Source organism: Protomyctophum parallelum, assembly GCF_964188405.1.
Source record: "Protomyctophum parallelum genome assembly, chromosome: 15".
Classification (NCBI taxonomy): domain Eukaryota; kingdom Metazoa; phylum Chordata; class Actinopteri; order Myctophiformes; family Myctophidae; genus Protomyctophum; species Protomyctophum parallelum.
Window position 1 is genome coordinate 20,788,100 of NC_139710.1, and position 25,446 is coordinate 20,813,545.

The 25,446-nt window shown below is 41.8% G+C and overlaps 2 protein-coding genes across 3 annotated transcripts; one reads left to right on the plus strand and one right to left on the minus strand.

Annotated features, from left to right (window-relative positions):
* The first annotated feature begins 1,247 nt into the window (after nt 1–1,247).
* On the plus strand, nt 1,248–6,608 carry rnf215 (ring finger protein 215). 2 transcript variants are annotated; one of them, XM_083783135.1, is made up of 10 exons: nt 1,248–1,576; nt 1,772–1,924; nt 2,042–2,113; nt 2,248–2,333; nt 2,442–2,496; nt 2,591–2,695; nt 2,901–3,017; nt 3,213–3,356; nt 3,693–3,795; nt 5,597–6,608. In XM_083783135.1, exons 1-10 carry the CDS (start codon nt 1,358–1,360, stop codon nt 5,617–5,619), a joined length of 1,077 nt encoding a protein of 358 aa, XP_083639261.1. In that variant the 5' UTR covers nt 1,248–1,357; the 3' UTR covers nt 5,620–6,608. The 2 variants fall into 2 exon arrangements, with proteins under 2 accessions (XP_083639261.1, XP_083639262.1); XM_083783136.1 differs by lacking the exon at nt 2,901–3,017.
* Nucleotides 6,609–7,225: 617 nt separating this feature from the next.
* Nucleotides 7,226–24,045, minus strand: ascc2 (activating signal cointegrator 1 complex subunit 2). The gene is made up of 19 exons (XM_083783134.1): nt 23,927–24,045; nt 20,989–21,090; nt 20,454–20,612; nt 18,930–19,103; nt 18,052–18,181; nt 17,720–17,787; nt 17,416–17,529; nt 17,039–17,151; nt 16,054–16,128; nt 15,696–15,800; nt 15,534–15,602; nt 14,591–14,665; nt 13,379–13,619; nt 12,053–12,249; nt 11,694–11,813; nt 9,755–9,979; nt 9,383–9,470; nt 9,016–9,110; nt 7,226–8,683 (listed from the first exon to the last, which is right to left on the minus strand). The coding sequence occupies exons 2-19, from the start codon at nt 21,073–21,075 to the stop codon at nt 8,509–8,511; spliced, it is 2,310 nt and encodes a 769-aa protein (XP_083639260.1). The 5' UTR covers nt 21,076–21,090; nt 23,927–24,045; the 3' UTR covers nt 7,226–8,508.
* Between the last annotated feature and the right edge of the window lie 1,401 nt (nt 24,046–25,446).

The window sequence follows — 25,446 nt, forward strand, 5'->3', positions numbered from 1 at the left end:
TGACGCACGTAGCAGTAGCAGTCTGACTCGCAGTACATCCATTCCAATTTTCCAAAGCAGTTTCCAGCTGGTGTTACATCATCAATTCAATCAATCGTGTTCACTAACTAACACTAATCACTATTAAAACCGTTTGTGTTGTAATGTACAAGTAAAATGACAACATATGACCATAACTGCGTAACAATATAATACAACAGAGGATTAAGCGCTGCCTGACTGAGTCACAAGACATGACTCGACAAACAGGTACAGATTGATGTGTAGTGTAGGCCCATATGGGCCCCCCACTCCTGCCTGTTCCTGCCACCAATTAAACTGGCAGTGTCGCTGACTCGATCAAAAGCGTTAATAATGGCATTTCATATAAATTCAACAGGTAGCCTTTTTTGTGCTGATATGATAGTATGTACTATAGGTCTGTCTGAATCTGAAAGAGAGAAAGAAGGAAGAAGAAAAGAAAATACTTTCTTTCTAGAATAACATGTTCGAATTTGTTTTCGAACACCGGGGGTTTAATTAAATTTAATTAAAACCCCGGTAGTATCTCGGATGGCAGTCTAGTTGAAAGTCTCGCGTTACCAGACTGTTGCCTTTTCCTGTCCAGCCAGGAAGCTCAGAGCTGCCTTCGCATGTTGATGTTTACCTAGTAGCGACACGCTATGATCTCGCCGCAAAGCTGGAACTATCCAATTGAGATAGAATGAGCACTTCCGCATTCCATTGTTACAATGGGAGTTAACGCTAGTGTCGCCACTCTCTTACTACATTACTCTCGTTTACCCCATGATGTCATAGAATGTAGCATGATGTTTACATTTTGGGCCCGAGAAGAAACCAGCGAATCAAAATAAGACTTCCGATAGTAGACTTCAAAGTAAAAGATACACCAAAAGGGCCACCGACAAATTTAATTCACTTTTGGGTTGAAAAGGTCAGGTCAAGGTCATAATCACTGGCAAGAGAATGGATGGACGGTCATTGGCGGATTTTCATGAAACTTGGTGTGATGTGAAAAATCATGGATCTTGGAATCTATTATGGGAACGATGGATCAGACTTTAGACGTCTTGTCACACACACACACACACACACACACACACACACACACACACACACACACACACACACACACACACACACACCTACCTTAACCTGCAAAGCCATGAGGTGAAATAAAATATTAAAGATTTTATTTTGATAGCAGGATCAATCCTTTCTAACGTCGGTAGCTCTATGTGGTCAGCTGTGGCTGAGCTGACGCAGTTCCAGCACGCAATGGGACCATAACATGAGGGGTGACAGCTATTGGGATTAATTATTTGTGACAATTTCAGATCTGTTCGGTTTTTAGGCAATGGCTTCGAGTTCCCGCTGGTACTACATGTGCATATCGCTTGTCCTTTTGGCTCCCGCTTTCCTGTCAGGGCTCCTGGTTACGGGCGAACAGGCAGCGCTGGTGGAGGTTTTTCTGGAGGAGCGGAGAGACGTAAACACTGTGCTGCAAGGAGAGGTGGTCGAGGCGACCTGGGGCATTATCTCCGACCATAACGAAAAACTACATGATCTGATTCTGGTCAGTGCTGCTGTTTTGACATCTTTCACAAACCGTGTGCCCTCAGTTATTACAAAATCACGAGCCCTATAGTCGTTTGACCTCCTTATGATGGTATTTTGAATACCTTGAAGCTATCTTATTTAGCTTAGTTGATTATAGTCTCTCAGGAATTACATTTTGTCACCAAGAGTGTCAATGTCCTGCTATGATCAGGTGCAGGATGAGGAGACCCAGGTGAGAAGAGGGAACGATGAAGATGCACCCAAAGACCAGGAGCCGTGGATTGGTGTGGTGCCCGTTAAGATGGAGGAAAGTCAAGTTTCTACCAGGAACCAGGAGTCATTTGCTGCTACTGTGGTAAATAAAGTGAGTGTTTATTTTGAATCCTAAATGTTTTCTGTAAAGCCCCCGACTGTTCGTAGTAAGGTCCCTAAAGTAAAGTGTATAAGTCACTGCTCAGCCCGTTTCGTTTCTCTTTGCCAGATGCAACGAGCGTTGGTCCTGGGGGCCTCTGCATTGATCATTCTGGCCCTCAACCAAAACACTGTCAGTGAGGTATGTAAACACATACCTAAGTAATTACAGAATTACTTCAATTACACCAATCTGAATTGTGTGTAGCCAAAATGTCACACTGTTACATAATTGCCAGTCTTCAGCCAGTTGAATGAACTTCTTGACCATTTCAGATGGATCTGTCCCAAGTTCTGTCCAAGCCAATCATTGTCATCCAGACATCCGAGAATGTCACCAAGCTTATTGGTGCCCTCCTCAGGTACAACAAGTGTACTTAGCAAACACAATCTATCCAAATACCATTTAATGGCATTGTTAAACCATGAATGGACCTTGAGTGGCACTGAGTGACTCGATTTTTGCACAGAGGTCTTCATGCAACCGCCAAAGTCACATACAAGACCCTTCTACAGGACAACCTGGTGAGAAATTATGTTTTTGCTATAAGATGGATACTGTTATCAATTATTGACCGAAGGATGCTACTGTACAACTGGTTTCTGTGTACTCTTTTAGGGGGCCACCCTGACATTGTGGTCCACTTGCGGTCGCTCCAGAGGTGGTCTGTATGGTGAATGGCAGGGGGTCATCTGTACAGGAGAGACCAACTCTCAGGTCCAGGTGAGGTTGTGGCAGATCTCCATTCTCCATATAGAATATTGTGTACTCAACGATGTTGATAAGCCTACCATGGATTTGCACTGTTGAACCAAATGAGACTCAAACATAATCATTCTAAAGAATTTAGAAAGGATAATCAACATTATCATCATATTATTACTTTTAAACAAATATTGTGAAAGCCCTTGACTCTTTGCATTTCCAGAAGTATCTGCAGCAACTTTGGAACACAGTTCTCCTGGTGGCTCTGATCCTCAGTACTGGGGTCATAGTTCAAGCCCGCTGGCAGTATCAAGATAATCATCTTAATGATGATTTGGAGGTACAGTACATGTTTGCTATTGTCAAAAATAATTGGCTTAGCGTTTCTCTTGATTTGCCCTCTTTTAATTTTAATAGAGTCCAGCTACTATTTTTACATGAATGCACTCACTTTGAACTTGATGCACTCTTAACACCCACCTGGAGCCTAATCAAAATTTGGACGAACTCGTTTGTCCTTTGTTCCACTATTCAGTTACTACCCAAACAGGACATACTGCAGAGGATGTCTTCTCTCAAGACCAAGACATACCATCAGCCCAAGCTGTGGTGTGACCCAGCCCAGCCCATAGAGACTGATGACTGTGCCGTCTGCCTGGAGCCTTTCAACAACAACCAGGTTTGAGCTTCATCAGTTCCAGTAATGGCTGCACGAACCTGCATATAATAATACCAAGTCCTATAGAAAGGCCTCTGGGATGCCAGATCAGGGGTATTCAACTAGATTAGGCCCGGGACCACAATTTGTTTTTTAAATTTATTTCAGGGGCCACAGGCCACCACTTGAATACCCCTGTGATGCTTCACAGGCCATCACTTCTACATTCTGCCACACTTGTATGACGAGTTCTTTGTAGTTGTTGTGATCATGTTTTGTGTCAGGCCTGCAAACTGAGATGCACAGTTACACAGCTAACTGATACTCAATCCATGTGTGTTATATGTTGTATTTCAGTGTCTGCGGGTGCTGCCATGCCACCATGAGTACCACAGGGACTGTGTGGACCCCTGGCTCCTCCGGCAGCACACCTGTCCCCTCTGCAAACGAAGCATATTCAGTAAGTCTGCGATAACAGCGTTCAACTGGGAAAAGAAATACCAATTTATAATATTGTTTTAATGTTTTTTTTACGCCAAATATAAATACATGTTGAACTAGAACTGCACTCTGTCGAGTGCATACTTGCTTGTTGCACACTAGTAGGCCATAAATGGCCAACTAGTGCGCAAGCAGAGCGCGCAAGTCCTTTCGACCGCTGTAAACTGTCAAATCTCAGTATCTCTGTGAAGGAACGTTTGAAATGATTAATGTTTAGATGTAACTATTTGCTACCTACTTTATACATATAAACATCTAGTATTATTAAGTATGATTCAAGTTTCTATCTATATAAGAAATACTGTTTTATCGTTGTAGATATATTCTGGATCCCTTTTTAGTTTTTCTAGTCATACACATACACACCACGTACTCTGGTCCCAGCAGATCAGGCACAATTAGCTATTTTATTTTTTACTGATTATGTATATAGTATACGTATGACTAGCTCTAAATGATGACGTAAGAAATATATATAGTATATAGGCATATACTATATACTTATACATATATACTCTATACTCTATACTGTATAAAGTGTGTAGTTGTAAGTTGATTAGCGGTATACTGTGGTTACTTTGCGCCAAAAACCGTGACAGCTGTTCCGCCATTTGAGGCTTACGCAGAAAAACATCAAATCTGTGCCTGTATTGCTGGACCAAATGACCACAAATGACCATATTTCTTACGTCATCATTAAGAGCTAGTCATACACATACACACCACGTACTCTGGTCCCAGCAGATCAGGCACAATTTGCTATTTTATTTTTTACTGATTATGTCTATAGTATACGTATGACTAGCTCTAAATGATGACGTAAGAAATATATATAGTATATAGGCATATACTATATACGTATACATATATACTCTATACTCTATACTGTATAAAGTGTGTAGTTGTAAGTTGATTAGCGGTATACTGTGGTTACTTTGCGCCAAAAACCGTGACAGCTGTTCCGCCATTTGAGGCTTACGCAGAAAAACATCAAATCTGTGCCTGTGTTGCTGGACCAAATGACCACAAATGACCATATTTCTTACGTCATTATTAAGAGCTAGTCATACACATACACACCACGTACTCTGGTCCCAGCAGATCAGGCACAATTTGCTATTTTATTTTTTACTGATTATGTATATAGTATACGTATGACTAGCTCTAAATGATGACGTAAGAAATATATATAGTATATATATAGTATATAGGCATATACTATATATGTATACATATATACTCTATACTCTATACTGTATAAAGTGTGTAGTTGTAAGTTGATTAGCGGTATACTGTGGTTACTTTGCGCCAAAAACCGTGACAGCTGTTCCGCCATTTGAGGCTTACGCAGAAAAACATCAAATCTGTGCCTGTGTTGCTGGACCAATGATGACGAAATGACCATATTTCTTACGTCATCATTTAGAGCTAGTCATACACATACACACCACGTACTCTGGTCCCAGCAGATCAGGCACAATTTGCTATTTTATTTTTTACTGATTATGTATATAGTATACGTATGACTAGCTCTAAATGATGACGTAAGAAATATGGTCATTTCGTCATCATTGGTCCAGCAACACAGGCACAGATTTGATGTTTTTCTGCGTAAGCCTCGAATGGCGGAACAGCTGTCACGACGAAGGAGACCGGGCGAAAATATTACTTGCGCGCTCTGCTTGCGCAAGTAATAATATAAGTGTTGTATGGACAAAGGTCTGAAACTCACCATACCCTCCTCTCTTCATCCTCACAAGGCAACCTCTGCAGAGACAGTTAACGGTTGCCTCCATTTAGGTAACCTCCTGCAGCAACAGTAGAACGACAATGGGATCAAGTCTTGTGTTGTGTTTGGGGACACTTGCGTAGCTCTTCTCGGACCTCGCCACCAGCACTGGATCTGTGGGAGCACTTGTCTTTAAGTTCTCATAGCTGGCGGCCAGCCTTTGGGACCTTGTATCTGTGGGCCAACCAATCCTACAGCAGAACTCAACACAGTGGCTGGCTGTGTAAAAACAATACTATGTACTGTACCAGTACTATTGTTTGAATGGTACTTTTTCTTGGGATTACAATATTATTATTGTAACATTGTGTATCTCGTTTGGCAGGTATGTAATGTGTATGTGTGACTTAGACCAACGATGTGGTGGTGCCTCAATGGCATGTCATGTCTGTTTACATACAGTATACAGGAGACGAAGGGCAAAACACATTCTAGCACCTGGGTGGCCAATTATGCCCTTTTCAAAAAGGTAAGTGGGTTCTCGTTCAGCTTGTTGGCGTTCAAGAACCAAGTTTGGTCACCCTCGTTCAAGAATGTGTGCTTTGTAACTTAAAATATTCTCTGTACTGGTTTGTTTCTGAATTAGATTCAAAATGGCTATTAACCTGACCCTAGTCAGAAGCCCTTGTTGAGTGAATTGTTTGTGCATGGATGTTCTATTCTTTGACATCCTTAATAACAATAGTCTCTTTGCACATCAGCATTTCTTCTGTAACAGCTGGGGAGGACAGGAGTAGATGAGCAAAGTAACTTTTTAAAGTATGGTCAATTTCTATTAATTACACGTTCATCAGGTATACTTATCGTGGGACAATGTCAGTCCGGGTCCCCTCTGTGTCCAAATAATAACTAAATATTGAAATATATTTTGTCAATGAATAAGCTAAATAACAGTTGTCATAACTGCCACAGTTGACAGACATGAAAATGGACCTTCAAGTGAAGTGATAACTTATTCATGAATTTACTGGGCAGTGGTGAAACGGCATACCATAAACAGTTTCTTTAAACCAGACTATTTCGCTTAGTCCGCTTAATCCTTCTTTAGAAATGCTAGTGGTTGACAAATTTATTATAAATTTAATATAAATTATATTATTTATATTTGTACACCAGGGGCGCGACGAATAAATGATCCGAAAATTGCTGGTATTTCACATCAAAACTATATTATAGTTGATGCCTTTATTTGCAATGAAAAGTGTGTTGTGTAGTCCATGTTCTGGATGTAATCATGACAAATGGTTCAAAACTATATTTTCAGGAAAATTGAATGAAAATAAATAAATGGAAGAAAAACAAAGAAAATACCCTACTGTGCAACAGTGGGGGTTGGCAGAAACTGCTCAGTTTGATCTCAACCCTCTTCTCATCTTTCCCAAGTTTCTTTTAATAAGAATCTTGAATAGGAAATCACAAACCTACACCACACTGTTAGCAGAATCAAATGGCATATTGTGAAAATATGTTGAATATGCATCACTACTTAAAATAATGTTTTAGATAATCAAAAAAGCTACTATGCAGTTGGCTTTGACGCAACATAACCTTGATGTCCATCACTTGTCCAATGCTTTGACCAAAAGAATCCTCGAAACAGTCAGTATTACTGTATTTATTTTGTTTTTGTAATAACAAAATAAATCACATATGCTTTTGTTACAAAATGCTCTGTGCATGGCAAAATGTAGAAGCTTTCTTTCCTCATTTGTTTGAGATAGGAGGGACCTCTCTGTGCTTCCAAACATGGGAACACACGACTATGCTAGTAAGATGTTAATGTAGCAACTTATGCCTGATTTATACCTTGCGCCATGTAGTGCACCAAAAATGTACACGCAAGACTGGATTGGTTACTCTTGGTGCACAACACCTGTGCACAACGCAGTGCGTATAAATCACCTATTACTTTGTATAGGATTTTACTGAGGCTGGTGGAGACCGGGTGAGTAAGATGTAGACAAAATCCGCACACGCACTTGAAAAACAACTTCCACACATGGTACTCTGAAGAGTAGGGGGATATCACACACTCCAAAAACATAAAAAAGAAAAGAAAAACACTATTCTCACCCAGCCTCTGATGTTCGGAATAGCATTACCAGGAGTCCAGGACATGGAGTTTCAAAGCGGTACCCTATGACTCTTCCTTTTATTCCTATGTTGTTGTTCATATAATGATAATGTCAAAGAAACCGTCGGTTTCCTCAAAATGGACCTTCATAATAAACAGATTTGTTACTTGGCAACATAAAGCTCTTGTCATGTCTTTCTCTTTCTTAAAGCTACAATCCATATCTTTTATGTCCTGGACTGGTGGAGAGAGGAAATTTCAAAGGTAACACCCATGACTCAACTCGGGGTCTCCCACATGGGAAACCAAAAATCTATAGCTCAGTCAAGAGGGAAGCCCCACTTGGGCAAGGGAGATACTGGGCTTCAGGCAGGGCAACTTGTCAACCAGTAGGTCACTGTGTCCTGACTCCTACCAAACAGCAGGGTCTACATTTCTCAATGAAAAGGGAGACGATCTACAACCACTGCAGATGTGCCAGTTCTATTGTATCAACATACTCTACCATACAGATTGGTCAAAATAAAGATTCATTCATTAAAAGAAAAGTCCTGGACTGCGACAAAGACAATGAAAGAAAAATCTAACTTGTGCGCAGATATCGACTATTATCAGGACTATAGCACGATGTTGGGGAGACTTGAAGAGGGTCCTGTTCTGACTGAAAGCCACAGCCATAAAATGTAGCTCTTTAGGATACCTCAGTCTTGACCTCTTGCTTCAGTGTTTGGCCACAGCCCCAGTCTGCGTTTCCTGTACCGGACGTGCGGTTTCGTCGTGCTCCAGGCTGCCCGTCATACGAGTGCAGTTCAGGAGGGGATCATGCCCTTGTTCCTTTTGCGGTCGGCCATGGAGCGGCGGTTGTGGTTGCCGCCTCGGCCCTTATTGACCTCCTTCTTCCGTCTGTCCTGTAAGGTCTCCTGGGTCTGACCCTGGCCCTTTGGCTTGCCCGCCACGTCTCTGGGAGGCGCTGCAGGCCGGTATCTGGAAGAACAGGAAGGATATGGGGATAAATAACCCATTTAGGCCTGACGTCGAAATAAAATAAACGTTCGCTCTGAAAGAATATATGTATACCTATTCAAAGATTTGTGCCGCATTGTTATGATTTTTATAAAATAGCAGACCTACAAGTTCATAGCGCGCCACTCGGTGGCGCGCTATGAGCTTGTAGATCTGCTATTTTTCAATAGCTAAAGCATAACATAATGCTATGGATTGGATTTCTAACAGTGCACAGGTTTTGGCTCTCTTGGTATGAAAGTAACAGTGAGTCAAGACAGTGCATTGCAGGAGTGTGCGTGTGCCGTCTTTACCCTCTCCTCTGCTGCATGGCAGATCTTCTAGCTTCAGCCCTCTCCCTCAGCAGGGCTGGGTCCTGTATAAACTGGTCCTTGTTCACTGCATTGCTCTGCAGATGAAATGAGAACACAAATATATATCTACATATAGGGCAGGGCGTATGGACTGAAAATCAGGAGAGACACACACACACTGGCATGGCTTCATGGAAGAAAAGAGTTATGTCTCATAATGCACCTTCAAACTATCGATATTGATATAAACAGTTTCACCCTCGTTTGAAAATAACGACATCGATATAACTTAAAAAGTCGATATACCGCCCCCGCCCAGCCCCATCTGCATGTGAAGACCACATGCCTTTGCATCTCTGACTGTTACCTCCTCGGCATCTTCCTCATCTTCATCCTCTTCATCCTCCAGAGCTGCTCTGCCTACTGTTCGTAGTATCTGTGGGACAGTGAATGGCCTGCAGGGAGACAGAAAGGCACAAGGGAGGCAGAATTGCTAAGGTCTTTTGCTATAATGATTACATTTACAACTTCAAGTATACTGTACGTAAATACTGTCAAATTGCAGTGGCAACTTACTATAAATCAAAAACATGTCAAATGTATACAGTGATAACAAATGCCTAACAGATAATACAAAGATCCAAGACTGTTGAGGTTTTAGTAATTTTATAAATGTCCGACAGTCATATTTCTTGAGTCAGAGTAAATGAGGAACCAGTAAAAACCACTGCTACACAACCTTCGGTTCAGCAGGCTGTCTCCATCCAGGTCGTTTGCCCCCACTTGGTTGATGTCGTAGGTGTCGTCGTAGTCGTCGTCATAGTCGTCTAGGCCGTAATCGGCTGGTGTCTTCCCTGGTTCGATCACGATCTCGTCCACTACTGTCTCGTAGGCGTGGTAGCGGGCCCTCTGGTCCTCGATGTGCTGCTTGTCATTCAATAGGTCTCGAGCACTTTCCCCTTTCCTGTGGGATCAAACATGTAGTGCAGAGATCACACTTAATTCCACTACCACAAAACATCGTCATCTACTAATGTTCAGACTTACATGGCCTATGTTTCATTTTATATGGATTGACTGAAACCGGCACGTCATTATAAGACGTGTTGGCAAGTTAAAAGTAGCCTACAACTATGAATGAATGCTCTGATGAAGGCTGCATAGCCGAAACGCGTTAGCGTTCCTTTTTGGTGTGTGCCAATAAAGAAATGGAAATGTGAGTACCTTGTCCCCCGCTTGTTTAATTTTTGGATGTGCTACCTTTTTGGAATTTTTAATTCCTATTTTTTGAAGTATACTTGATTTGGGTTTGGCACTCCACTGAAAGCCATTGCTGATGCGCAACCTCTTTTTCTCATTTAGTTAGCCTACAACTATATTTTAGTATAAAAGGCATAGCACATTAATTTCTATATTATAAAATGATCTTTAATTCATATTTAACATAATTGATTGACTTTTCTGTATATGGGGTTTTTACTTGTTTTATAGATTTATTGTTCCACCTCATACAGTATGTAAACTAGACAGACTGCAAATGTTTTGTATGTGTACTTAAGCCTCAGTTGCCAGAATGTTTTATCTGCAAGCAGGACTCCACCTCGGGAAAACACTGGCATTGCATGGATTGTTTGATTTTCAAGGAAGTCACTTGATTGAGTGGTTTCTATTCATTTCAGTACGGTCTGAAAAATCTACTGACAAGTTGAAACTTTAATCCGTTATCTCATCATTGCATAATGTATTTTAAACCCCAGTTTGATAAGAATTCTAGCCAAAAATTGTCTACGGAGAAAAGACTGTTTTACCAAATGGTGTCCCTAATTGTATGCATGTCAAATCTAAAATAGCTGATATACAAGGCCACAACATGAGCTAGTAGATCAGCTATTTTGTATAACACTGAATTTGGTGCCATAGAATAAAACAGGGCAACTCATTTACTGCCAACATTGATTCAGACTGTATGTAAATGGTGCATTTACTGTATATAGCGCTTTTATCCAAGGCGCTTTACATAGATTGTGTGAATGCACACATTCATACACTGATGGCGGCGGAAACCAGGCAAGGCACCAACCAGCACATCAGGAGCAATTAGAGGTTCAGTGTCTTGCTCAAGGACACTTTGACACTAACTCTGGGGGAGCCCAGGTTCGAACTGGCAACCTTGCAGTTACCATCCATCCAGCCACTCTACCCCTGACTCTGAGCCACCGCCCCTGAGCCATTACTCAGTACCTCCGGATGCAGCCGGGACTTTTATTTTGAAGACCCCAAAATGAACCGGAAGCAAAATCACTTGAAGCTAATGTGGCTACCATCTTTTTAGAAGATATCAGAAGCGTTAATATTGTAACAGCGAGGTAGCAAACATTTAGTAATGAGCCACTAACATCGACATTCTGTTCAATAAAGGTTTTACAATGAGGGGATACAATCAGGGTGGATGAGGGGGTAATCATTTCATTGAGGGACCACAGATGAACCGAGCATTACCTAGCGACGGGTACGCTGCTAGACGGTGGATTATCAGCGAGACCATTCTGAATCAATAAAAAACTAAAAAGACGTTAAAGACGTGGCCACAGAAGGCAAAGCTTCATGCAGATGCCAGTGCTGGGTTAGAATGGAAATCCAGGCCATTCTGAATGTTTTTCAATGAACAATTCACTCACCTTCTGCCCTTCCAGATGCGTGACATGTCCACTTGGTCTCTGTGGAAGACATCAAACTCGTCGTCGTCAAACACATTGGACCTGTCCGTAAGCACGGTGGGAGGCTCCTGCTTCACTGGCCTGGGGAGACAGGGAGGGAAACAAGTCAAATACAGCTATAGCAGTGCCACTGCCATCCATTTTCCATTACGTCAGAAATCAGTCCTTTCCACCCTGACAGGGTGTCTACCTCGTATGAAATGGAAGAGATAAATGTTACTTCCACAGCTAACTCAAGAAAGAAAAGAGCAGTGAAGCTGGCTATTTTCACAATTTGTCCCACAACAAAGTATATCAAAGGACTTTTTGGTTATCGATACCTGGGCATGGTGCGGTCCAGTTTGTCCAGGCCGGGTGACAGGTTGCCTTCTAGGATGTTGTTGATGACCAGCTCAGTATTATAGTCGTACTCATGCAGACAGGCCAGTAGGAAACCCTCTCCCAGGTCAGGCAGCAAGTCCCTGATACACGTCAGCAGAGACTCCAGCTCCCCAGCACTCAATGAACACGCTGCACCCTGGACCACACACAAACCAGTTCAAGTAGCAGGGTAGAAGTAATTAAAGTCAAGGGCCAAGCCACTCGCTAACCATGTCATTATATGAAAAGTAGAGCCCGACTGATATATATCGGCCATTATCTGGTATCCCTATTTTTGGCATGTGATTATAAGACAATTTTCAAAATGCTAAATCTTTCAAAAACAAATAGCCAATCTACAAGCTCACAACGCGTTGGGACACATGGAGAGCTTGCAGATAAGTTATTTGTTTAGATCTATTTTTCATTTCTTCAAATTAATTTGAAACTTTTGGTCAAAACATTGGTTAATCAATCAGTGGTCTACGACTCTTCAAAGTCACTATCAGACAAAAAATAAGATCTGGCTTCGGTCAGGCTCTAATGAAAAGGATTATATCTCTGCTGTCCGGATGAAACCAACTCCAAAATGTTCATTTTTCAGGAAATGAAAAATATAAAATTTTCAAGAAATGAGTTTGCATGTTCTCCCCGTGTCCCCTAGGGTAGGTACCCTCACAAAAACATGCAGTAATCCTGGTCTCTAAACTGCCTCCCCCTGGCCAGCCGGGACGCCTGATGGAGGGGAAAGGAACTGGTTGGAATAACGTGCTCCTTCCACGCGCTACGTCCAACCAGGGAAACTCCCCCCTGTCAGGTGTAAAGGAGCAACTTGGACACTCAAGCATGAAGGAAGCATGAGTTAAGTCCGTTGCTCTCCCTAGGTTGGCGGAGGGTGTGTAGAGCCCAGGATCACATCACAGGATGATTGACACAGGGGTGAAAAATGGGTTACAAAATCGTGGGACAAAAAATATTAAAAAAAAAAAAAAAAAAAATGAGGAAACCTTATATTTTGAAAACAAAGCAATACTGCCTCATCAAAGTTGATGTTGTGACTTTATAGTCCAATGGAGTTTTGTCCCAAACACTTTTTACTACTTTTCATTGGTTCGATATTTTCGAAACAACACACAGACGTAAAGGGTGTTCAACAGCACTGATTCATGCAAAAACATCTAAAAGCTCAAAAATGGAGTCAAGCGGTTTCCTCCCAACAGCAACGATATTAGGTATGCCACAATCCAATCAGTTAAAATCGGAATAACAACAACAGGAGGACTAACATTGTTTCCCTTGTAGGGCATGTTCAGCATGGCCTCTGCCCCCCTGGGACTCTCCCCACCCTCCCCCGCTTCTCTGACCCCTGGTGGTGACTCCCCGCCACGCCAGGCCACGTCCCCGCCCACAGCCCCCTGTGCAGCTGCAGAGGTCTTGGGCCGAGCTTGGCTTGGAGGTCTCCTCCGGCCCGTGCTGTCCCGGGCACTCTGCACTCCTTGCAGCAGGTATGACGTCCTGGTCTCGTCTCTAAAAGAGAACCAGGGGCACCATTAGAGGGAATGCAGGCCCAAACCGTAGACAGTATTTTAAATGGAAAAATACATAGCCTTTACTTTTAGAAAATGGGATGATCCTATGAGTCTGAAATTTGTGAAGGGAATAGTTCACTACTTTTAGAAAATGGGATAATCCTATGAGTCTGAAATTTGTGAAGGGAATAGTTCACCTATAAATGACTCAACCCCTTGAATTCATGGAGATTCTTTTTGTCACATTCCTCCTACACCTTGGATTACAGAGTTGTTTTTTAGTTTATTATTGCCCTGGCCTCACATTTACTTAAATTAATCAAATGTTGGAATATTGGACCAGGAATGCAACAAAACAACAAAATTCACCATGAATTCAAGGCTTCATGGGTAGAGTAATCGACAGAAAATAAGTTGTCCTTTTAGAAAACCCCTTGTTTTGTTTCCTTTTAAATGTGTAGGCTGTTGTTATAAATGTAGCCTACTATCATCTCATTGTACGTGCACGTGAGAGAGGGGAGATAGAAAAAGAGACAGTGAATGAGAGAAAGGGGTAGAGTGAAATTAAATTATAAACAAGTGAGTGTATTATTCAACTGTATCATGCTCTACGTATTTGGAAAAACACAAAACAGCCTCCATGTCACTTGGTGAAAGAAAATGTCAGTCCAGTCTGTATTTTGTGAAATGAATGCATAGGCAGGCTATAGTTGTACAACTAGAACCTGACAACAGCAGCTGTCATTTTAAACAGCATCCCGTAACACTAGTCTCACTCTCTGATGCTGTTGTATTACACAACACACCTCTGAACAGTTAACTTTATTTTTTGGTTAATCAAAAAACAATGACCAACATTGGCTCAATTCATTCATGTCTATTCGATTTTCTCGATTCAAAGAGAAAGTATTTATAATATAACCAAACGGAAACACAAGTACTAAAACGGACTCTATAGCTTCTAGTTACATGAGAGGTAAAGCCTGCTGTAGAAGGCTGATGTCGTCTGCGATGGGGAATTGGTCATCATAGTCTGACAAGAACCTGAGAGGAAAACAACATACACATGATTACCGGTAATACACTCAATAAATCTGTCACCTATTCTAGAGCAGACGGTCATGAAGATAATTGTTCGGTTCATTGGTCTACACTCCCTTGTGGCATTTCTCACTGTACACAATGACATGTTTAAGAATTTAACCCATCCTAGTATCAGGAGAAGTAGCCAGCTACAGAGGGCAGCAGTTTGGGGTTAAATCAGTGTAATGCTCAGGGACACCTCGACACAGGGCACTAACCTTCTGTTTCCCAGGCAGCCTCTCAGCTACAGCCACCTCGATATCCATGTTTAACCTTAGAACACTAAACCCAACTTTTGTCACACCATCACTAAGCCCGGTGTATTTTACCCGATGTAATATAGTACAGCAATACATGGCAAATTGAGGTACTACCCAAGGACCCACCTACCTCAGACACCAGCAACATTATTAAAATCACAAACATTATTGTCCGGGTGAAAATCACCTGGGTTTAGTGTTCGAGGGTTAAGGATGTCCCCTATTGAGCATTGAAATGCTACTGTACATTGCCAACTTGAATGAAATTAGACTATTCCTCATTAACCCATTCTGACCCGAGATCAGATTCAAAAAATGTCTTCTACATCCTGACAGTTTTCTGAAAAAGCTATGTTTCTATGTCAGTCGTTCTTCGATTTAAAAAAAAATAGCAGACCTACAAGCTCGTAGCGCGCCACCGGAGCTTGTAGATCTGCTATTTTTCAATAGCTAAAGCATAACATAATGCTAATACCAAAATGGGTTAAGGGGGTCAACCGTAAGTCCGAGGACCCATGAGGGATCCAGTACACTGTGAAAACTATGGCCTCTTGGACCATTGAATGTACCTCTTCTCAGGTAGAAAAGATGTGAAATGTTGTAGGAGCTCCTCTGCAAATGTTTGGATGTTTTCGCCCCTGCAAGGCACCAAAAATCAGCGTTAGGGTGTGTCACAGTAGAGAAAAAATGCTGCATGCTAAACTTGTCTTATAACAGTAGTGGAGTCTTACCCCTCCAGGATGGGCTGGAGGCAGGTGTGTTGCAGCAGTAAGTGCGCCATCTCCACCATCTTGCGGCCAGAGTGGGACACCCGCTTCCACAAGTCCTCCTGGAGACTAGAGGAGGAGGGTCATTCATTAAGACTGCTAAACAACCCAGTAACCCAGCGGTGTGGCCTGGATTCAGTCCTCACAACTACAGTACTGCATCATCAGCCATATTCCAAATGTCCAGGTAATTATTTAGTTTTGCATGACTGGGAAAGTTCAGCCTGAAAACAAAAGCAGGCATAAGAGAAAAAAAGAAAAAAGAAAAAAAAAAGAAAATCCCTATTAGTGGGTGAACAATCCAACGATTAGATTTACCCACCTTTTATCGTCAAAGTTCCTCTTTCTCAGTGCCTTCTCAAGTTCAGGTATGGCGGTCTCATAAAACGAGGCCAGTCTACAATTCAAAGAAACAAGAATATTAATTATTAGTGTGGTTACCCCGTAGGGCAACACACTATAGTACTTGTTCATTAATCTACGAGTGATTCACATTAACCCATTTTGACCTGAGGACGATTCTACAAATGCCTTTGAAAAGTTTTCGGTCTCAGTTTTCGAAGAACCCTTGTTTCTATGTCAGTGGTGCTCAAACATTTTCATGTCAACGAACTCCAGAAATATATGTAATTGGCCGCCGACCTCTATCTGAAAATATATCGTTCCAGCCGGGACCCCCAGAAGCAAATATTTTAGTTAAAAACGTTCGCTCTTAAAGGGATTGTGACATTAAAAAAAAGGTTTTGGAATTGTTCTTATTTTTTTTTAGGTTTTCTAATCTCAATTGCACCCAAAAAACATGAACTTTTAACATTCAGTAGATTTTCTGTGATCTGGGGTTTTCTGGCTCAAACAGGTGCTCTGATTTGCCGGCAGATTGTGATGTAAGATCCTGCAAATCCCATATATGTCAATGGGATTTGCCAGCAGATGTCACTGTTTTCACTGTGTTGCCTGTTTTCATTGTAGCTCAAAAGGCTTCCAAACCCCAAAGAAAACTTCAGACCACAGAAAATCCACTGAATGTTCAAAGTTCAGGTTTTTTGGGTGTAATTGAGGTCATAAAACCTAAAAGAAAAAAGAAAAAGAATGAAAATTAATGTCATAAAACCTTTAAAGAATATATATAAAGATTTGTGCCACATTTTCACGATAATATTTTCTTTGCAGATCTACAAGCTCGTAGCGCGGCACTAGATCTGCTATTTTTAATTAGCTAAAGTAATCCTTCAAAACACCAAAAGGGGTTCCCGCCCCCAAAATGGGTTAAGGAGGTGCTCTGCTGTGAGCTTTCCACCTATGGGTACCTGGTGAGGAAGCCGTGGGAGTGGAAGGCGGCACAGGCAGCAGGGAAGATATCCAGGAAGGAGTGTATGGTGGTGGTGGAGTCACACAGGTACAACACCAGGTCCGCCAGGTCCTGAGAGCGACACACAAACAAGCATGTTTCAACTGCACTGTTCCAAATCTACCCTGAAAACACCTCTCCTCTCCAAGCTTTTGAATGAGTTATTGACGAGACGTGGATATATAACAAATATTACATGTAGCAATGAATGGAGTGTGTACACAGGCAGGTGTGCATGTTTGTGTGCGTGTGGCCTTGTGTCTGAGCGAGTGAGTTAGTGAATGAGTGACTGACTGACTGACTGACTGACTGAGCGTGCGAGTGTGTGTGCCAGACCTGCTGACTCATGGTCATTGCAGTGGGGCGGCTGTGTGCATTCAGCTTCAGCGGTTCCATGGCTATGGCTTCTTCACACTGGAGACCACACTTATCTAAGATGGTATCAAATATCTATACAGAGACCAGAGGAAAAGACAAAGAGAGATAGAGATCGCGTGAAGTCAGGAAAGTAAATGAGTATAGATTAAAGACGCACTGATGCATTCGATCAAGAAAATCTTGTGGCGTACAAGATCTTTTCTCCTTTATGGACTGACGGGCTCGGTTTGGAAAATAGCTATTGTGTGTTTCTCTCCCTTACCTGTAAAATTGAGGGCACCGTCTCATCCAAGTCGACATAGTAACTGGGCTGCTGGGTAAAGATGTTCTCTAAAAAAAGGATAAAACAAGGAAGTGAAATACCTTTACAATTCAGTTTATTATGTTTTCAGCAACGCAATTGTGAAATTGTAATGAGGCTCTGTACTGTAAGTCTGTATGTCACTCTGTTCACAAATTACTCATTGCATTGTATAATTAATTCATTATCAAACCACAGTATCTCTAACTCCAGTTACTCTATCTTCTAGTATTTGGTCAAAGGTGTCCGAAGAGCGAAACAGGTCAAGGTTCTTTAGGATTTGAACAGCTTACCTATCATCTTATGCAGCAGCTGGGCGTTTCCCTTCCCAAAGAGAACACACAGGTCCAGGATCTTGGGAATGTCAAAGAGGTAGTTCTCGTAGATGATCTCTCCGAATACAGTCGGGGTTAGAAAATTCTCCTGAAGGGAGAGAAACCAGTTGTTCAAGATCACATCTCTGTCCAGTGACAAAATACCTCAATAGAACATTAAAAAAATGTTTTTGTAATTGGGTTGACAATATATTTTGAAATCTGGGCAGTGAAAAAGCAGCAAAACACTAGGTACACATGATCTTGGGAGTCATGTTTCAAACAGCTTTTTGATATCCCATACTCAGTTTTTCGACTGGATTCCACTAAGGGAAGGGCCTATTTTCCATAAATCACATTTCATGCTCAGCCAATCAAATCATCACAAATGTAATTCCAGCCAATCACTTTGGGCATCTTCACTTTTCTGCCCTCACTTTTTATCCTCGATATGTACTTTGCTCAGCCAATCAAATCATTATGTTTCTGTTCACACAAACAGACAAAACTGGGCATATGAAAAAATGTCATGAACAGAAAATCCAATCAAGCCCAAATTTGAATCACATTGAGAGGTCTCTAGAAGAGTGAACCTCAAAAAGATTTTGCTCGCCCGCAGCTACCGTGGTTCCTGACAGCTGCAACCCACGACTTACACATCCCTGGGGAAAGGCCACCTGCCCTGGTGAAGACATGCGCTCCGTGAGCACTCTTTTTTAATTTAAGATTGATTTGCAAAAAAACGACCATTTTAAATTCACACACATGCTCTTCAATACAGTTCACCTTTTGAAAGTGAAATGGTCGCACTGTTGAGGCTCTGACCTCTAAAATCCATGTTCAGCTGTTCTTCCTACCTTGGACTCCTTGTGTGTGGCCATCCTGAGGAAGGTCATGAAGACAGCTCGGTGGACGCAGCGCTGAGTGTCTGCCACGGCCGGGGTGGAGGGCAGAGAGGCAGGGTCCAGGCCGCGGGGCGCATGATGCAGGTAAGAGTCCAGACATTTCTGCAGAGACTCATCAAACACCACCTGACGGGATACACAAATGCCTGATGGTGAGAAAACAGTGCAATAGAATGCTACAGTAACATCAAAGCAAACTTATAATACATGAATATAACAAACTCCACAAAAGGTAAATGGTGCATTCATTTAGCGACTTTCTCTGTGCAAGGCACCAACCTGCTTATCTGGAGCAGTTAGGGGTTATACAACGTTATAAGTATAACTGATTAATTGCATGGTCAAAACGACTGATATATATTGAGATATTGCAGTACAAGTTTCCAGTACGGTATACCTTACACGTGATTGATGGTGAAGCTGAAGACTTCCATGAAGAGTGCATTCTTACTACCCGATTTATTAGCACTTCAACACACCTACATGTTTTTATTCTATGAACTAGCTCGTGCCAACTGTCCCGCGTTGTTGGTCAATAAAAACAGTGTGATTCTTTCATTCAGACTAGAGCGATTGGGAGCAGACTTGGGTTGAAGAATTTATGCTGAATTTGTCCCACTCACACAAGGTGTGAAAGGCCCTTAACCCAGGGGTAGCCCGGGATCAAACCAGAAACCTACTGATTCCCAAGCAGTCACTGTACCTCCTGAGCCACTGCTGCCCCTCCATCATATCCTACTGATTCCCAAGCAGTCACTCTATCTCCTGAGCCACTGCTGCCCCTCCATCATATCCAATACTCATTAAGCCAGCCAAAAGCCATGATTTAATCCATTTAGACCTGAGAACGATTCTACAAAATGTCATGTCAAGGAGCCCCAGAATTGCCCAGGCCGTGGCGTAACGGTCTGGGCACCTGACTGGTAATCCAGTCGCAGTGTGCCACGGGTTCGACTCCCGAGCCCGACACGGCCTTTACTGCATGTCATCCCCCCATCTCTCTCCCGTTTCCTGTCAGCCTACTGTCTGTCCCTTCAAAAATCAATAAAAGGCGTAAGCCGCAAAAAAATCTTAAAAAAATAAATAAAAATAAATAAAAAAGGAGCCCCAGAATTATCTGTATTTTGCCACCGACCCCCATCTGAAAATATGTAGTATTATTAAAGGTATATTCAGTGATTTCACTTAATTCAAATATCACTTATTTTTTTGTTTTGTTGTGATAATCCTCCCTACTATAGAGTGTGCTGGCCATATAAGGAGTTCCTCCCTGTCCCCAGTTAACCCCTGGGGGTCAAAAAACCTTAGGTTTCGTTTTTGACTCTCTATCCTGATTGGACGAAAGGCTGGGTCCCACAGCCAAAAACGAAACCTAAGGTTTTTTGAGTGAAATCACTGAATATACCTTTAAGTATACAACAACAAAACAGGTGTGAAGGATTTGAACCATAAAGGCAGTATGTGACGGTCCCACACCTGACACCAGAACTTGTCATGGGGCAGTGCTAGCAGCCACTCCAGATCCTCAATGACGAACTTGGCATGTTCGAGAAACTCCTCCACCTGGGCAGGCGAGACGTTCTCTGGCAGGGGCTTGTAAGGCACAAAAAACCTCTCCTCCTTCCTGTCTGGGTGCTGACAAGAAAAAGCTGTACATCAATGATTGATTGATTGATTGATTGAAAATGTTATTAACAGATTGCATAATGGGTACAGTCCAAGGAAGGTACAAGTCATTACAAGGGTCCTCCATTTTCAATACATCAAAACATTTAAAGACAAATATACACATCTATGCAAAATACAATAAACAGTTAGGGAAAAGGGAATACGTGATCAGTTTAGTAAAAAATAAGGGGGGCGGGGGTAATGACAGTTCTCTTCAGTCACTCACAGTACATAGTACACAAATACTAAATACCAATCAGAGGCAAGCAACAGACTTTTCCTAGTATGAAGGCACAGTGCCAATGTGCAGTGTTTAGATAACAGCCTGTTAGGGCTGACTCACCAGAGCAGGCACGGTCCTCTCCTTTCCCAGCGGTCCACCTGGCTCTGTCACCTGCTGCTCATCCAGTGGCACTCTGGCACACGCCATGTGTCGTCCCCCTCTCTAGTGGTTTCTGATCAAAGATGGAGCACAAGGTAGTTTGGAGTCTGGAGATCTATTGTATTGAGGTTTTTCTTTTTTTTTTACAATTTTATTTATACATTTTCAGGTTTAACAATCACATCACATACACATATACACACACAAACCCTTCCCACCCCCCCCCCCCCCATTCAAAGGAAAGAAAAAGGAAAAATAATGAAAAATAATACATTTAGCACAGAAAGAAAAACAAAACATACACAAATTAAAATAATATTATACAATAGATCACAGTTAAGAGTTTTTTAGAAAATAAAAAATGAAATAAAACATTTATGTGCATACATACTTCAGCCTGTTAATGATAGGTGAGAAAAAAACGGTTGCCACATTCTGTCGAATACTTTCGTTTTAAGAGAAACGTCATATCTTATCTTTTCCATTTGTAGCAGGTTGGTCAATTCTGCTAGCCATACATTAAAAGTGGGTACTTCCACTCCTTTCCAATGGGTCAGAATATTCCTTTTTGCGATAACCATGCATCTATTGTATTGAGTTGATTCATCCATTTGTAACTATTGGCTCCATTACACTCTTAAAGTTAAATGAACACTGAGGAGGATCACAGCGGGATTGTTGGTTGATGGTTGGGATTTTAGTTTTTTTTTAATGTTTTCATTTTTAAGTAACCATATACATTGGTCTGGTACTAGCCTAGCCTATACATTTGTTGATTTGTACCATATTATGTACATTTTAGAAGGAGTCAATGGCATTCAATAATTTACTTAAAATATTGCTGCGTGCTTCTGGTTTATGGTGACAGAAAACGTAGGCAGCTGAATGCAACAGAAAGTTAACAGATTTAATAAAAATGAATCCAACGATTCTCCCGTGGTGGAGTGACCGATCTCCGATTATTTGCAGGGTCATATCTGCCGATATTATACGGATTAATTTATGCTGCCTTCAAAGATTAGAAATACACAAAACAAAAGCGACAGAGCCGGTCACCGGTCACGTTATTATTGCGTCATCAATATCTGTGAAAATAATCTGGATAATTTTGAGACCAATCCGATACCGATATGGCATTTTTATGGCCGATTACGATATGCAACTCTGTCCATGGTGCTGAAGGGGGTGCATAGCAGGGGCTCAATGTAGTTGTAATCCAGTAATACCAATACGCATGCCAGACGCCTGTGGACACAAACCCTACGACTTAAAAGTATTTCCGTTTTGATGCCCACTCTTCCAAGGTATGGTGCCCACCCTGTGTTGGTGCCCACATTTCCCGGCTAGTGCCCACTCTTTAAGTGCTCAGTTGTCCTCAGGTGCCCACATTTCACCCTTCTCTTCTCACGCTAGACCCGTTTAGAACCTCACCCTCTACAATCCGGGCTATTTTCTCACCCAAAAGTCAGGTGCAGACTTATATAAAGCCCATATATGGGAATGCCCATAATGGAGATCCCTGATGTCATCAATATTGGCCAGCAACTCTACATCTGACCTCAAACCCTCTCATATATGATATGATGTTCCGACATTCCATATGTTGATCCTTCCCCATCCGTCCTTCCTCTTCGACTGATACCTGTCCAGTTAAACTCTAGACGGGCCTGCTCCAAAGTTATTAACGCAGCCGCGCCCGGCAGCCGGCGAAAACTAGAGTTCTCAACAGGCCCGAAAATTAAGCTACCTGGGCCCTCATCAAACCCTCTACACTCAAGACACTGCCCCCGCTGCCACTCTTAGAGCTCTATATATGGAGCTGACCTGTTCTGACATTCCATATGTTGATCTGACCTCATCAAACCCTGTACACTCAAGACACTGCCCCCGCTGCCACTCTTAGAGCTCTATATATGGAGCTGACCTGTTCTGACATTCCATGTTGATCTGACCTCATCAAACCCTGTACACGCTCCATATATGGCCAGTACAGAATTTCTTTCATATGTTGATCATGACCCCCCATACCAAAGTGTCCACTGCTGGGCTGCCGTCACCCAGGCGGATGCGAGGTCGTTTCTCGCCCTCAGGTAGTCTTACTGGTAGTCTGTAAGATGTATTTGTATGTTCATATAGTGATATAGCCTGTTTATTACCGGTATGTCTGAGTCCTGTCTCAGCTGTTATTCTTTTTATCAGGCGAGGAATGGCCTATAAAGCGTTTTCTAATTCATACTCTTGTCTTTGTGTTTTCAACTCAGTCCTATAGATTCTGGTAAAAGGTCTTGATTGGCATACACATTTCAATTTGTCTCGATCTGAGGATAGGTGTTGTTCCACTAAAAAAGGCGACTGAAAATATTGTGTATAATTTTGAGAGGACCCTTTAGTTTAGGGTATATCCCCAGGGATCTTTTTGTTTTTAATCCGGCCCCAGGAGAGCATTTTATTGTGACAGTAACGTCGCTACAAAGCTAGCTAGCCAAGCCAATCCATGGGTTGGTTGCACCAGCTGTGAAAACCTGCCACCGGCGGTATACTTGGTTAGTTACCGAATACCGACTATATACCTGCCAAATAGAAACGGGTTAACTTAACCGATATAACGTTCTCAGTGGGACATGGCAAATATCATTAGGCAGTTAGCTATAGCTGGGTCAACGACGTATTATGTTCTGGTGACTCTGGTCAGACAGCATATGCAGTGTAGTCTACACATACAGTTCGCAGAGGGGCCAACGTGCTAACATTTAAGGCAACAGTGCGCGACACAACTTCAACACAAGTGACAGCTACGGTGGCTAGCAGACCGGTCATTCTCGTCATGTCGTTTTAATAACCACATTCAAATTGTATTTATATATTTTCTGTATTAACGTTACAAAATAAAATGACAGACTCACTCACCTTTTACTGTGATTATGTTTGAGCCGTTCCATCAAGTGACTGACTTATCATCAGTTTAGCAACGTTTACAGTTCATCTGGAAGTGCTCAGGAAGTGTAACAGGATTTCTTTCCAGGAGGACGCATGTGCGGTAAACTAACGTCACCGGTCAGTTTCCCACGGCACCAGTGGAAAGCGTTTGTTGCTCTAACCAGTGTGATCCGGTCTAGAGCCCACCCACTGTGTCCGGTAAATTGACTCATTACATCCATGTACAGTTCCGTATCCGCTTTAGACCGAGACCGGATCTGCAACCCGCAAAGCGAAGATGATCCCAAAATGGGAACGTGAAGTCTGAATGCAATATCTTCCATAATATATATTATGCAAGATAGGATTAGGGTCTAATAGAGGCATAGCAAACCATCCGATTATTTATGTCTCTCTGGAGTAATATTGATTTATTTTCAGTTGAACACCAAAATACAGTTTAATATAGAAGCTTGTGATGCCCACTAGTGGCTACAAATGGTAGTGCATCTGAATTCATCTGCATTTTTGTGAATGTACCGGTATTCCCCAATAAAATGAAATTCTAGATAAAATAAAGAGGTTAAAAATAAACTGTATGCAATGACTCTCCAAAAACTGAATTTTGCATCAAATTCAAAATTAACGTGCATCACAAATTGCTATTTTTACAGCATCCCCCTTCTATTCCTGAAAAGTTGCAATGCGATAATGAAAGCCATCGTTCTCACGATAATAGAAATCTAAATATATATTTAAAAAAACAAATTCTGCCAAACGCGCACACACACCCACACACCTCTCTCTCTAGGCTGATAAATGGGTTCACTTCCAGATTAAGTTGTCTATAAAGAGCTGGAAACGTGAGACCCTGTTACTGAACAAACACTATACAGCAATGATTACAGAATATAGAGATTTTAACGTTTTTGATAACTTGCCAACACAACACACTGTATTGTAGAATAATGATACTTGAAGCATTTGGTGTTGAAAAAGGATGTTTATACAAAAAAAGTCATTCCTTCAACACACGGAGAAGGCAGAGGAGGTTTCCCATAAATTACATTAGATACAATACTTTTCAAGATACCGCTGTGCACTTCTGAAAAAGGATAAATAAATAATGTCTTTAAAATATCCAACATTGGTCATTGCTTTGCATCAGAACAACCAAAACAGCCGTTGAGGAATCTAGATAGGAGTATTAGCTTTAACTGGACAATGTGTGCGCCAAGTGCCGTATCTTTAGTTTTGTGTGTGGCATTTATATTGCTTCATTAGGAGAGTTCTGTAGACTAGAGACAGGAAACAGGAAAGGGCAGCGAGAGGGGTGACACATGAGACAAGATGCTGGAAGTCAGATTGGAACCCAGGTCCTTGCAACTCATAAGAGTACAGTATGTGACTGATATATCGTACTTAGTTGTGCATGGATGTCACACACTGAAAATGTCAGATCTACAAGTTGTGATGTACATTTTCAATGAGCTACACCTTGCT

Excerpts from the sequence above, each read along its gene's own strand:
- rnf215 (XM_083783135.1), top strand. The coding sequence starts at position 1,358 with ATGGCTTCGAGTTCCCGCTGGTACTACATGTGCATATCGCTTGTCCTT. Across the intron at positions 2,497-2,590 it reads CCCTTCTACAGGACAACCTG|GGGGCCACCCTGACATTGTG; the intron begins GTGAGAAATTAT and ends GTACTCTTTTAG. Across the intron at positions 3,018-3,212 it reads ATCTTAATGATGATTTGGAG|TTACTACCCAAACAGGACAT; the intron begins GTACAGTACATG and ends TCCACTATTCAG.
- ascc2 (XM_083783134.1), bottom strand. The coding sequence starts at position 21,075 with ATGGCGTGTGCCAGAGTGCCACTGGATGAGCAGCAGGTGACAGAGCCA. Across the intron at positions 20,613-20,988 it reads AGAGGACCGTGCCTGCTCTG|CACCCAGACAGGAAGGAGGA; the intron begins GTGAGTCAGCCC and ends TTTTCTTGTCAG. Across the intron at positions 17,152-17,415 it reads CAATGACCATGAGTCAGCAG|GACCTGGCGGACCTGGTGTT; the intron begins GTCTGGCACACA and ends TGTCGCTCTCAG.